Genomic DNA, 13,797 nt, shown 5'->3' with positions numbered 1-13,797 from the left:
AACAATCACTGATATTAATGCGGCAGCAGCAGACGTATCACTTTACTGTTTTTCTTGGTCGAGGTGATGTTGCCATTATTTCGTGTATTGTTGTTGTTGTTTGTGATAATTACTATTTTTTACTACAAGTAAGATTGGAAGGAGTGAGTAATTTAATAATTGAGTAAATGTATTTTCACTATAATAAATGGCTTCTGTGTGCTTTCAGAGGAATAGCAGGGGAGGGGATTTTTTTTAATTATTATTTACCAGCAGCTGCAAATATTAGCTGAGAATAAGAAGTAAATGAATCTTTTTTTCATGCTCCTTTCCTGCAGCACATTTCCAACCCCCGTCACGTGATGTAGTGCGTAGATTATTCCTCTGGAGGGCGCACACGCACCAGCACATCTCTCTGGTAACAAACGCCGTGTTTATTTCAGATGCCTGAATAATATTTCAGGCGTGCCATTTGAATGATCAATGTTATTAATTAATGTGGTGATATTGGCAGAACTGATCCTTATCTAAGCAGAAAAGCAAAATAAAATTGATGGATGGATGATCCTTACCACCTTAAAAAAAGCATGGCACAAAGTGAATAACTAATAAAACTCGGGAAAGGGTTCTAACCCAACCTCAACCGAGTCCAGTTCATTCTTGTTTTGATCTTCTTGATTCATTTAATAAAGTTTTGTTTCACATGATCCTCCATGTTCTTTGGTGAAGAACTGACCAATGAGCTGCTTGCGATTCTGTTTCTCCGCGGATGGGCGGGGCTCGTTACTAAACATTTAAACATGTGCGCGAGCCCCTCTCGGCTTTTTTGCCGCTCATTTGCGTTATCGCAGCTTTAACGATGACGACGACGCTAAACCGGGAAGCTGTCGTGGAAGCATCGGTAACGGTGAGTGGTCGGGATTATTAATCTAGAATAATACCCTCAATTATCTTTACTATGCTTGGTTAACTTGTTAAATGACGTTAACATTAGTTGACATTTTTTAAAAAAAAGGTTAATTTGTTAGGAAACGACCCCCGTGAAGCGAGACGTATCACTCCGCCGGTCGTCACGAAAGGCGCTCGGACCGAAGCGCCTCCAGTATTCTCCTGAAAGTAGCGCGCCCAGGAGGAAGCGGGTGAGAGAAGAGAACCCGCCAGACACGCAGCAACGCAGCAACGCAGCAACGCAGCAATGGCGCGTCTGTTGAGTGAACCTGCTCGTGTTTTACTGACAGAGAACAAAAAGGTTCAGTGACGTCACCCAGCAGAGCAGCGAGAACATGAAGGGAAAGGAGGACGCAGACTGTCCATCAGTAAGTAGAGGAACGACTCTGGTCTCCGTCTGGTCTCCGTCTGTCTCCGTAACACGAACCAAAGTCGGGGACTCTTCCAGGCGTCACGTCGCCATGAAGAACTTTCTGCGTACGAGCTGGAGCGGCTGGAGAACATCAGACAGAACCAAGAGTTCCTGTCCTCGATCAACCTACTCCAGGTAGGTAGAGACGGGGTCGTTGTGTGACCCTTTCCATAAATGGAGGGACACTCGTCTCCTGTTTTGAGTCTCGGTTCTCATCCGTTATATTTAAACTGAGGATTGAGGCATGAATCCGTGTCGGGGCTGCAGACGGACAAAAGTACAAAATCCAGATTCACATGGCACAAGTAGGAACTACTACCAGTACTACCGGTACTACTTTCTGTACTTTAGGTATGTCCCGTCAGGGTCTCCACTTCACCCTGTCCTTCTCGTCGTCCTCCCCAACCCCAGCCACTCTCATGTCCCCCCTCACTACGTCCATGTCCCCCCTGACTACGTCCATGTCCCCCCTGACTACGTCCATGTCCCCCCTCACTACGTTCATGTCCCGCCTCACTACGTCCATGTCCCCCCTCACTACGTCCACGTCCCCCCTCACTACGTCCATGTCCCCCCTGACTACGTCCATGTCCCCCCTCACTACGTCCACGTCCCCCCTCACTACGTCCACGTCCCCCCCCCCCTGACTACGTACTGGCTGCATCCTGATATCCAAACCTGTAATATTATAATGCAGTAAATGGTTCTGGGCGTGTATATATTGTATTTGACATGTATTTCATGTATATTTTTTTGCGCTCATCGGATTAAACGTTGTTCATAGTTCTTGTGCTTCTCATGTCTCTATTGATGCGCTCCTTAATGGCTGATGGATATTAATTGTTGTGTTGTTGTCTCAAGGCGACGGAGGAGTTTAAGCGGGGGACGCGGCCGAAGCCTTCGCAGAAGGGTCTCGTGAGGTAGAGACAAGTTCATCAGTAGGACGGCTTTGTCCTCCGAGAGACGATTAGCATCACTACTTTCTGCTCGGCCTCAGATCTAAGAATGAGACTTTAAAGGTCGACCTTCGTCCCCTTGATGTCATCGTATCAGGTTACAGGCTGCGGTGAAGGAGGTGCTGCCGTCTCGCAAGTCCCCCCGCCTCCAGAATAAGAAAGCAGAACCTTCGACACCCCCGCAGGTAGCTAAACGCTCGTCCACTTCTGTCCTTTTCATTTTATTGCTGCTATTTTTCTGTCCGTGTTTTTGCTTAACCGCTGTCGTCGTTTTGCTTGTGTAGAAGCCCAAGCAGCTCAAGAAGCCCCCCGGCCCCCTCGCCATGGTGGCGATCAATCTGGAAGAGGGAAGCAAGCTGCCGCCACAGCTTCTGGAGCTCTGCTCTGAGGTAGGACTCGCCTTCCATGCTTTAATCTCCTCATTAAATTGTAGTTCTAAATGTTTTTTTTTTTTTTACTTTAAGAGTTGTCCCTTCTATGCAAATTGCATACCGTGCTTTTTACCGGCTGACTATTGTGCCATAACTTGCTTAAACCTTAAAATGTTTCGGGGAGAGGTCTCGTCTCGCATCTTTGATAAAGTGAAAATAGTTTTTCCATTTGCTTTTTCTGAATCAATGTAAAAAAAAAAAAAAAAAACAATATTCTTCTTTCCATATAGGAAATAAAAGAAGGAAAGATGGAGCTTAGTCTGACGGGGTAAGAGTTTGGGACTTTGTGGCCGTTGCATCTATCTCTGGTCTCCATGTTGAATTTGGGAGAGACGTTCATGAATGTTCTCTACGTTTGTCTTCGCTCAGGTACTGCGAAACCCTGAAGAAGATGAGGCTCACGGAGGACCGAGTGGCCAAAGTGGTGATGAGCCGCATCGTCTCTGCTGCGTTCCACCCCTGCACCAGCAGCTTGCTGATCGCCGCGGGAGACAAATGGGGGAAAGTTGGCCTGTGGAAGTTGGTGCGTGTCCTTCATGTTCGGGTTGTGTTTGAAGTTGAAATGCAACTCGAGTGGACAGGAAGCTTAAGATTTAATGTACTTCAAAAATGCCCAGTGGGGAAATTCTTGTCTCACCTGATATATAAACACACACACACACACACACACACACTGGTGACTCATCCAGGGTGTACCCCGCCTCGCTCCCGTAGCCAGCTGGGATCAGCTCCAGCAAAACGGCGACCTGTATTTCTGATGAGCAGCCGGAGAAGAGGCGATTCCGATTCTCATTTTCAAAAAGATAAAACGAGTAAAAAGGGTTCAGTGCATTGATCAAGACGCCCAACCTTTGATGCATTTGAATCATGCTGCTGCAGAGAGGCCTGCCGTAAACCGTGAATCATGCGTTCCAGACGAGGCGCCGTTAGACACGCGTCATCTGCAAAGATGTTAATGTTAATGTAAAACCATAAATAATATCAAACGGGTTTGAGTTGAATGAAAACCAGCGGGTTCTCTTTCCCCTCGTCTTTTTCGTGACTCAGGGCAGCGACTGGGGCGATGACGGCGTGCTGCTCTTCGAGCCGCACGCTCGTCCGGTGGCCTGCGTGGCGTTCTCCAGGGCTCATCCCAGCCACCTGCTGAGCCTCAGCTACGACGGGTCTCTGCGCTGCATGGATGTAGAGAAGGCCGTCTTTGATGACGTAAGATAACTTTAGTTATAAGTACTTTAAAAAGACTTTAGTGACCAGAAGTCGACTTCTTGGGAGTTTTCACTTTTACTCTGAATTCAGTTTAATCGATTCCACTTTTTTACATCAACTTGCTTGCATTTTGTTGTTGTTTTTTTTAGGTGTATGACTCTGACAACGGTCTAAAAACATTTGATTTCATGTCACCTGATTGCTCGACGCTAGTCGTTGGGAACATGTATGGGCGCGTTGCCATTGTCGATCGGCGTACCCCAGGGTATTGTATTCGTCACCCTTCCTTGTGGTAAAAAATAACATTAATGTGTCTTTTTAATGAGTGATTTTTTTCTCAACGTCGCATTACATTTCTCTGCAGGACCTCACACGAGTCCCTCCACTCCTTGGACACCAAGGCACTGTGTTGTGTTAGCGTTCACCCTTTACAGAAGCAGTACTTTGCTGTGGCAGAAAGCGAGTACGTCTGCTTATCGGTATCCTCGTTGTATCTTGCCACTGTTTCTTTTTGATTACTCAATCGATGTTTTGTTCTCGTCTTCAGGGTAGTGAATATTTATGACGGCAGATGCCTGAAGAAGAGCAACAGCCAGACAGTCTCCCAGCTGCACGGCCACTCCTTAAGCATATCCAGTGCTTATTTCTCCCCTTGTACCGGGAACAGAGTTCTCACCTGCTGTATGGATGACCGTATAAGGTACAGTGGACTCGGCACGAGTACACTGTACTCGCTTGTATATTTTAGTCCTAGCTTGATGACTGTTTTTTCCACTTTTGACAGAATATACGATACATCTGCGATGACTACTGACTCTCCCCTGCTGACATCCATTAGGTACATCCTGTTTCGAACCCTCTATTGCCTGCGGTCTGTGCTTTGAGGCGTCTCATTCTCCTTTTCCAGACATGACATGCAGACGGGTTGCTGGCTGAGCAAGCTGTCGGCCGTGTGGGACCCCAAACGGGACGACTGTTTCGTGGTGGGGAGCGTGTCGAGGCCCAGGACGGTGCAGGTGTTCCATGAAAACGGCACCGTGCAACACGCCTTCGTGGATGGCGAGAGGCTTCAAACGGTGCCGTATGTCACGGCTGTCCATCCCACGAGAAATGCCTTGCTCGGGGGCAATGCATCAGGGCGCGTGCACATCTTCAGCGACTGAAATGGGGAGGAGCAAGTCCTCCTAGTGGCTTTCAGCAGAATTAAAGGATCACATAATAAAATCATTTTAGTGCAGTTAGGGTTTTACACTTGTACTCAGATCAGACAGACTATACTCGTATTTCAATGTGAGCAATGACATTTAAGTCAGTTTTACGTTCACCTGTCAGTTTACACCAAATGCATATAAATGTTTAGATTTCACTCTACATTCTAAGTTTGTTTATGATTATTTGTTTTAATAATAAATAAAAAAAATACTTAAAATGTATATCTGACTTTTATCTTTATTGTTTTGCAAATGACTGATAAGAGACTTTGACGCAGTCAAGTCATTATGAGATGCTCCGCTGTATCCGCAGACCTACGTCTGCTGATAACTCGTTCTGTTGTCTCGCGTCTTCTCTCTGTATACACTCCTGTTTAAATTTGGTCGTGTACTTTGCTTCTTTCGCTTCATTATAAAATGGTGAAACCCAGTTCTCTCTGGAAGGCGAGCTCGGTGCATTTATTTTACCCTTTCCCTTCACAAGCTGTCAGACTTCACTGCTGAGAAACATTCCTACGGCAGCACGATGCTGCCATCGTTCACCCAACGTAGCATTACAGATGGTGGCCAGAAACTCCACATTGACAAAGCTGCTTATTTGTTTTTTTTGCCGATTGACAGCAATGTGACCCCCGTAACAACGTTAGTTGTGAATGCATCGTTTAAAATCCAAAGTGTGACACAATGCGATGCATGAATTGTGTAACTTCGTGATGTAACATGCCCTCAAGATGGCAGTATAGTGATGTAAAAGAAGGGTATGTCCTCGGTTCAACTGGTTTTTGTGGGAAAATTTGAGAAGCGGCTGAACTCCTTTCTTCTGTGTTTCGAAGATTGAATTTGTAGACAGACCGGCTGGCAGATTTTGAGAATCAATATATTTATTCATAAACAGTTTACACCAGTCTTCGGTGAATGTTTTGAAATAAGCAGTCCTGTTTGGCAGTAATATATGCAGAACACATGCTTACGAAGACATTTCCATGGGTCAGGAAATAGACCCTGCTGAGATGCGGCCTTATTCACGAGTCAATAAAATGAGTACGAGAGCTGCTGTCACAGCAATGCAAAAAGAAATATTCAGATATTACAAGTGCTACTTTGCTACTTGTGTTTCTAAAATCAGCTGGAAATGCAAACGGCCCCTCTTCATTGTGGTAAACCCTGCTCAGAGTCGTCGGTAGGAACTGATGTGTTGAGTTCGCTTACATGTACTTTCACAAGACAACTTAATGCTTCTATGACTCGGGTCAGCCTGGGATCAGACAACAATCAGACGGGATTCACATTTGACAATAGATACTTCTGATAATCGGTAGCTCAGGACACCTTCCCCTTTATTTTCAATCCACGCGCTGTTGGGACATTGCATAAAACGGCATTATCATTTATGAGCCTTACTCAAAAATAAACAGCACAAGCGAAATACTTCAAGTCCTAACACTGCAAATATATTCTAATTCTGAATTTGATACCAGCAACATGATTCAGGTTAACATTTTTTTTTTGCCACCTGTTTCGGACAGGCTGATGTGATGGTATGATAAGGTATGAAGCTGACAAGCAAACTTCTCCACTGTGGGATTAGTAGTCTTGCCATATCTCAAATCAATCAAAAACAGTCTCCATTAAAGCTAGTACTTCCACTTATTTAATTTATTAGTACTGAAACCCAGCATAACAAGAGGTTTTTTTTTTAACTTAAAAATATTAATACTGTACAATAAATAAAATTAGCATTTAAAGTCTATATATTACATAGTATAGTATTTCAAAATCACTTTTTTCGATCTGTGTTTATTTTGGGAAGAATCTAAAATATTCTAAACTGAAATCCCAAAACCCATTTGAACCAATCCAGTCCTTTCAGTACCAAACACAGAAACGAAACGGCCCTCCTCAAAGTCTCTTACGACCACCTTGATACATTATGTTCCTTGTCCTTACTGCTGCCTTCAGTACCATCAACACCCTCCTTCTCAACACCACCAGTGATTGTACCTCAGAAAAAGAGTTCATCCAAATCAATACCTGCACCTCCTACACTGCTCCTCTGTCCCAAGGTGTCCCCCAAGGTTGAGTGCTTGTTCATCTGATCTTCATTCTCTACCTCCTCCCTCTTAGCAAGGCATCATCATGGTCTCCATGTCCACTGCTACACTGAAGACATCCACCTTTACATGCCCTAAGAGTCCCTAACAGCCTCAACCCATTCAACCTCTATACAAGGGAGCAAGACAACTTTCAGAAACTAAACACATTCAAGCCTGCACTGACCAGTCAACATTTAAAACAATACTCAAGACTCACCAATTCAAATATGCTTTTAATGTTTATGTAATTTCCTCTTTGTTGCTATCATTTTAACGGCTTGTATTTGTTTTGTAATGTGTAAGATTCTTCTTTTGGCTGTTGTTTTATTTTTTTCTGTACCAGCTAAGGATTATTTTTCTAATATTATGAAAAGGGCTATGTAAATTAAATGAATTATTATAATAACAAGAAAACAGATAGCCTAAAAGCTAAATCACTTCCCTATCCTATTTCTTTTGTTGCATATTTTGAGGATCAAGACTGTCTTGATGTAACTTTAAGGTTTCAAATGATTCTGGTAAAATCCCGCTGCAGGCTATCTGTTAAATAAATATGTAACAGCAGACTAAAATATTTTCAATCTGTTGAAGCAAACTGACAGAAGTTTCTTTGGTAGGTGTGATGATGAAGATTGCAGCAAGTTACGTGGTTTGTTTAGCAAGAGAGGCAGGAAAGTGAAATTCAACAGTGGCAAATAATAGTTCAAGTCCATTAGAAGTCACTGTGAGGCAAGGTCCATATTTATGAGATTGTAGAAAATTGAAAATGTGATTTACATATAATCACCCTTTACAAATAGATGCCTAAATGTGAACACAGTAGGCTTAAACAGAGTTATGTGACGTCCAATCAGCGTAGCTCGGAAAGAAAATAAACTCTCTTGACAGTATAGCACTAATGTTTATAATCTACTCACATGGACAGAATTTAGTTTTTTTTCGGTGTTGTCAACAACATTGTACGTCAAAATTAACTTCCCCCTACAGCGTGTGATCGTCAAAAGAGCTAGCCAAACACTTTCCTTTTCTTTCTTTTTTTAATGCATATCCTTATAACTTATCTGTAATTTCTAGATTCTAATATTTTACTAGTTGCTCGACATCTGTGGTAATGGGAGGCGTTATTACAAAAATAAACATTCAGGGCTTCAGACAGAGAAGCACCAACATCAATCTAACGCAACCAGGTCTAAGTAGATCTTTTTGTATTCCAGTACTGCTGTAATAGAACAGGGGAGACAGAAAATTGTCACAAATGTGTTAAATTTATTTTCCTATTCTTACCTGTGACTGTTTGACGTGTCTCTTTACATGACAAAAAACACTTGCAAATGATTTGACTTAGAACATATCTACATTCAGGAAGTACTGCTCAGTTTGTACATTATTACTTGTTTTTCAAAAGATGTGACGACAGCAACATGATGATTGTTATTGGCTTAAATATATTGAAAATAGTTGAGCTAGAATGCCCCATTTTCATCCTGTCTCCAAGGATTACTCAGTCCGTGTTACAATAATATGGCAACATATGAATTGCTATAAAAATAAAGGCAACTGTTTTATGTGGTTGCTTCTACCCTTTGGGCGTTTAAATGAAATGTTGGTGTAACTTTGTGCAAAAATAAAATACCTTGAAATGACCTGAATTTCCATACTGAAATGTCACTTCCTTTCCCTGCAGTGACGATAAAACTTAAAAAGCAAGGCTCCTAAGGGGACAGGAAATCCTTCCTGGTAGATGCAGAGTAGATTTTTGAAAAAGGGCCACCATCCCTTTCTTTTTCTCTTCCTGTCCTTTCTTCTGAAGTGTATGTCCCACAAGCTCCTCCTCCACCAATTGACATTGTTCCATTGAGGCATTTTTTGCTTCGCCTCATTTGCTGATGAGGAAACCTCCCATCCACCTTAACTTACAGGCGAACCAGCGCCGCAGAGGGCAAAAGTATTCAAAGTGGAACTGCTGGAATTCAGGTGTTTTGCGGATATCTCTTAGGAAGGCAATGTCTAGGTCCGACTCTGTCAGCATGATGAGAAGAAGCAGCAGGACGAAGAGCAGTCCGACGGTAACCAGGAACATTCGTAACACACTCAGGATGAACTTATTCAACTCCGCTATGTCACTTGGTGGTGATGGCCTGCTTCGGACCATACGCAGTGCTCTCCTGGCGGAACTGCATTCTGCCGCCTGTCCCTCCTTCGATGTGGCTGCGTCTGAATCCTTATCATCTACGTTCGAGTGACGAGCCAAAGGCATCTCCATCCCGTGCTCGGCCACGGGCGTAGGCAACACGCTGTCCGATGGGCAGTAGGCCTCATCGGAGATGACTGCCGAAGTGCTTGCTTCGCTGCCGTCCACCATCTGGCCTCGAGAAGACATGAAGGACTCGCCATGGGAGACGGCGCGCACAGGCGTGGAGTGGGCACTGTCTCGAAGAGACTCTAGACCTGACGACACAAAGTAAAGGAAAGCTGTGTATGAGAAGTTAATGAGTGGAGTCATCAGCATGGATATTACATATTGACACGCTGAACTACTAATGCACTTTCGACTTGCCCCGCCAGTCACACTCATGTCCTCCCTCACTGCGTCCATGTGTGTCTTCTCCTAATTGACACACTGAACATGTCTATCATAAGTAAAAACAACATTTGTGGAAATTTAGGGAAATAGTGTTTGTGCTGGGAGCAAAAGGTGTTGCGTTAATTAATCAAATAATAATAATTTATTTTATTAAACTTTAATTAATGATTGATTTATGGGTTATCGGTGCAATTTAGTTTAAAATCCTGAGGTACGATGAAAAATATTTGCTAAAAACATACCCACAACCCAGTGTGTGAATATTCGGTCCGATCGTGTCTTACGGACACGTGCTGAACAAATGTCTCATCTTGTCTGTTTGTTGAGCACTTAAAAGAGGTTTAAGGGAAAATGATGTAGTACATAGAAACACCCTCTCAGAAAACTCATGTTGTGTGAGAAAATATCGCAAAACTTAAAGTTAGCCAAGGCATTGGTATTTAACAGCATATTATTATATAGTGGCATGCAATATTAACGAGGCATCAGAGAAACATATTTCACCCCATAATTCACACATATTTGGCTAATTGTAACCCCCCCGCAAAAAAACCCACATTCTTCCAGAAACATTTTAAGGATGCTGTTTCCAAATACAGCAAAAACTGCACTCGATAAGACCACGACCAAACCAGCCCTAGTTTTTACCTTCGTTGTTGGCTGGTGGTCTGGAACAGTTGGGCTTGAGTGGGACAGCTAGTCTGGAGGAGGTCCTAGAACTCCGTTTGGAACCAGGATCTGATCCTGAAGTGGAGTAAGAACCCCCAGGGATGGCAGGAAAGAGCGGCAGGACCCCCAGAGCCTTGCCCAGGAGTCTGGGTCCCATAGAGAGCACACGCACCTGAACATCTCGGTAGCAGTGATTAACCAGGCGCAAGTGAACCTTCACTTTGGTCTTGATCCGGATCAGACACTTCACCATGGTTCCCAGAGAGCGTAAACACTCGTCCAAACACAGATGTGCTCCGAGACAGTCTCTCTTTTTATGTGTTTTGTCTTGTCTTCCCTGTCTCTGTCTCCTTTGTTTCCAACTTTGCCTTTCTAGATCAGCAACCGTCACTCTTCCACAGCATGCGTAGCTCTCTACTGTATGACAGCGATCGAAAGACAAGGTCCGGGAATCTGGTCCCCTTGTGTCCCAGTTCACCTCATCCCTCCCTGCCCTCAGCTGTGACACACAAAGAATGGCCCCTGACAGCAGGAGCTATTTTCAGACTGCAATATTATTAGCAGTGGAAATACTCAGCACTGATAGAGCAAGAGGGTAAGACACAGGGTGTTTGTTTCAGTGTCGCAACAGAGGGGTGAAATGTCAGAGCGGGCGCTCCATGTCAGTGAGAAGTTGAGGGGATAATGCAAAGAGACAATGTTAAAAGTTTGTTTAGCTTTGCTAGGGTTGCTGGCTGAGAGCAAACACAGAGTAGCTGCATTGATTTAAGGTTAATAGCCTGTTATAGGAAAGAGGGGACAGTAAGTGCTCTTTATTAACCGACAGGATGACACTTATGTCACAGTAATGCCTGAAGTTGTTGGCTTATCGGTGCTGATGGTGCAGACCATGACCAGCTGGGCGAAAGCAGAAAGTCGATATTATTGACACCATCATCACCCTCATGCGAATCTTCGGACTGCAGCAAAGGGCTAACTAACCACGGTCAGTACAATAACATGGTCAAACAGCGGAATGGAGCAACAAACGTCCCTGAACACAAGGAACACACTTTGCGTGGACACCGACTGATAAGATGGGCTGCGAGCTAAGCAGCCCATCTATATTTTTAATTTAAAAAAATTAAAAATATATGTCAAAATAAAAATGAAAATAAATAAATAAATAAAAACTTTTTTTTTTTTTTTTTCATGCCGCAGACGAAAAATGCAGCAAAAAATGAGGGGCCGGTCTCTTCTGTTAGCTCAGCTTGTTTCTCTGATGACTTATCATAATGCAGTTGGCCGGAATGGTCACATTGGTGGTGACTGAACAGTCCCTAATACACTAAAGATCGACTAAGAGGGTGATTCTGAATGAATGAATAATAATAATAATGTGTGTGCATGTGTGTATGATGAAGGTGGCTACTTCATCTTCACTCGACCATCTCAGATGTTTTAAGAGTATTTCTGAGTTTGAGTTTTACCCTCCATGATGGAGATGTGTACTGCTCTCCGTCGGGTCCTGGGCACACTGGTCAAACGTGGCCCGTGGGTGATGGATGGACAGCTCCTACTTGGTACCATGCCGGCCCTGGACAAATTCAAATACACACACACGCACACACACACACGGTCAGATGGCCCATAAACATGTGTCAGTATAAATCATTTCAGATTATTTTTGGCAAATGCTTTATAATAATCCTGACCTGTGTATCTCAGGAGGATCTCGCTTAATTTTGGCACTTTGTTCCATCACCTCTTTTGCAACCTTTCCACTGAAAAGAAAAATAAATCCTGTTAATTTATGATTTTTATATTATTATGTAGATATGAACTTAATATGCATAGTAGTTCCTCTATTTAATGTAAGAAACACCTGTATCTAAAGCGGCTACCCTTGAAAAAGAGATTACTACTGGACACGGTTCGTACTTGACTCGACTTTTCCAACCTGTGAGTGAAAGGATAGAGAAGATAAATCATGAATCAGAAATGCACACTGGGTGATGTCCTTCCTTCTATGTCTGTCAGGTCTGGTAACTCACTTGAAGAAGGCCTGATTCTCGACCCCACACTTCCACAGATGCTTACAGGCCTCAGCAGTGGGTGCAAAGTATGTCAGTATGATCTTCTTATCCTGTGACATGTCAAGAACAGCAATTTATACATGTATTATATAACCATGCTGGAATTTGACTGAGCCCTGAGCTTTGAGACATCCACACAAGACTAGTATTCCTCTAGACCTGCACCAACCAAGTCTCTGTCAGTTCCTTTGATGAATCAGTTCCCTCCCCCCCCCCCCCCACTGCTGAGGATAGATTACTGGTACAATGGTTCCCCGGGTTAGGGTTAGCTTGGTAGCGTATCCATGCATAAAGCACGTGTTTTAATCAGGCGCACACACACACCTCTGTCTGATTTGCATATATATGGAATGTCTTTGCTTCAAACTTGAGTTTGGTCACCTCCTCCCTGAGTAAGAGACACAGACAGAGAGGAGAGCGAGGACAAGTGGATAGAGGAGACAAAGTGAAAAAGCAAAATTAAACAAATGAAAAATAACCAGAAGAACAGGCGGACAAATATGAAATGTAGCTGGTGGCAAATTAATAAACAAACAGCTTTTCATTTCAAAATGACAGATTTCTAGTAAATCACAACAGTTGGCGCAACAAAGTTTACCAATATCATCTGCAGTACTCTACAGATCGGTGGAAGTGAAATTGACGCCTTTCTCTCACATTTCACTACATTTTCAGCAAAGTTGTTCTCACTGCATTTCAAAAACTTTTTGAGTTATTTTATACTTTTGACTTCAGCTAAAAATAATCTAAATTGAGAACAAAATTGGAGCTGCAATGTGGTTATTTTGCCATTTGAGCTCGGTGGAGAAATGCTCTGTTGTCTTTGCTGGCAGCCTAAACAACATGTTCTGAAGCCCTTCTGTTATTTGGAAGAGTATCGCTAAGAGATTCCAGATAACTTGCTGTGTGCTTTGTCAACTCGAAAACATGACATTTTTGGACTTCAAAGTTTAGTAGTTTGTTGTATTTGTTGGCAGAAGTATATTCATTTAGCTTTTTTATATACACAAAGAGCAACAAAGTCTTCCCCCCGTAATGTGGGCACTCACATCCAATCGTTAAATATGATTATTGTCCGGCATCATCTCCACTTTCAAACATTCATCTCTACTCACCATTTGAGGAAATGCAGCCTCCTGTTTCCTTGCAGCACAGTGAATCCAAAGGGAGTGAAAGCCAGGAAAGCTGGGTTGCCAGACACATCCTGACAGGCACACAAAATATATTTGTTTC

General features: G+C 43.2%; 2 protein-coding genes across 2 annotated transcripts in view; one reads left to right on the top strand and one right to left on the bottom strand.

Moving 5' to 3' along the window:
- The first annotated feature begins 838 nt into the window (after window positions 1-838).
- wdr76 (WD repeat domain 76) lies at window positions 839-5,095 on the top strand. Its single transcript, XM_068741258.1, has 15 exons — window positions 839-886; window positions 1,008-1,118; window positions 1,218-1,295; window positions 1,376-1,474; window positions 2,201-2,259; window positions 2,393-2,480; window positions 2,580-2,684; window positions 2,957-2,994; window positions 3,096-3,249; window positions 3,774-3,932; window positions 4,082-4,197; window positions 4,297-4,395; window positions 4,480-4,632; window positions 4,717-4,770; window positions 4,840-5,095. The coding sequence occupies exons 1-15, from the start codon at window positions 839-841 to the stop codon at window positions 5,093-5,095; spliced, it is 1,617 nt and encodes a 538-aa protein (XP_068597359.1).
- A 4,017-nt stretch (window positions 5,096-9,112) lies between these two features.
- The window catches only part of LOC137917659 (FERM domain-containing protein 5-like), a 28,502-nt gene continuing 23,817 nt past the window's right edge, over window positions 9,113-13,797 (bottom strand). The window contains exons 8-14 of the mRNA XM_068760384.1: window positions 13,680-13,768; window positions 12,889-12,952; window positions 12,523-12,614; window positions 12,354-12,428; window positions 12,184-12,252; window positions 11,959-12,065; window positions 9,113-9,684 (exon numbers count right to left, since the gene is read on the bottom strand). Coding sequence (XP_068616485.1) covers window positions 9,113-9,684; window positions 11,959-12,065; window positions 12,184-12,252; window positions 12,354-12,428; window positions 12,523-12,614; window positions 12,889-12,952; window positions 13,680-13,768 — 1,068 coding nt within the window. The remainder of the gene's footprint in view (window positions 9,685-11,958; window positions 12,066-12,183; window positions 12,253-12,353; window positions 12,429-12,522; window positions 12,615-12,888; window positions 12,953-13,679; window positions 13,769-13,797) is intronic.

The sequence above is a fragment of the Brachionichthys hirsutus genome, chromosome 1, assembly GCF_040956055.1.
Source record: "Brachionichthys hirsutus isolate HB-005 chromosome 1, CSIRO-AGI_Bhir_v1, whole genome shotgun sequence".
NCBI lineage: Eukaryota > Metazoa > Chordata > Actinopteri > Lophiiformes > Brachionichthyidae > Brachionichthys > Brachionichthys hirsutus.
Note: the sequence above shows the minus strand (reverse complement) of the source record. Positions and strands in the feature narration are given on the sequence as shown.

Excerpts from the sequence above, each read along its gene's own strand:
- wdr76 (XM_068741258.1), top strand. The coding sequence starts at position 839 with ATGACGACGACGCTAAACCGGGAAGCTGTCGTGGAAGCATCGGTAACG. Across the intron at positions 1,296-1,375 it reads AGGACGCAGACTGTCCATCA|GCGTCACGTCGCCATGAAGA; the intron begins GTAAGTAGAGGA and ends GGACTCTTCCAG. Across the intron at positions 1,475-2,200 it reads CCTCGATCAACCTACTCCAG|GCGACGGAGGAGTTTAAGCG; the intron begins GTAGGTAGAGAC and ends TGTTGTCTCAAG.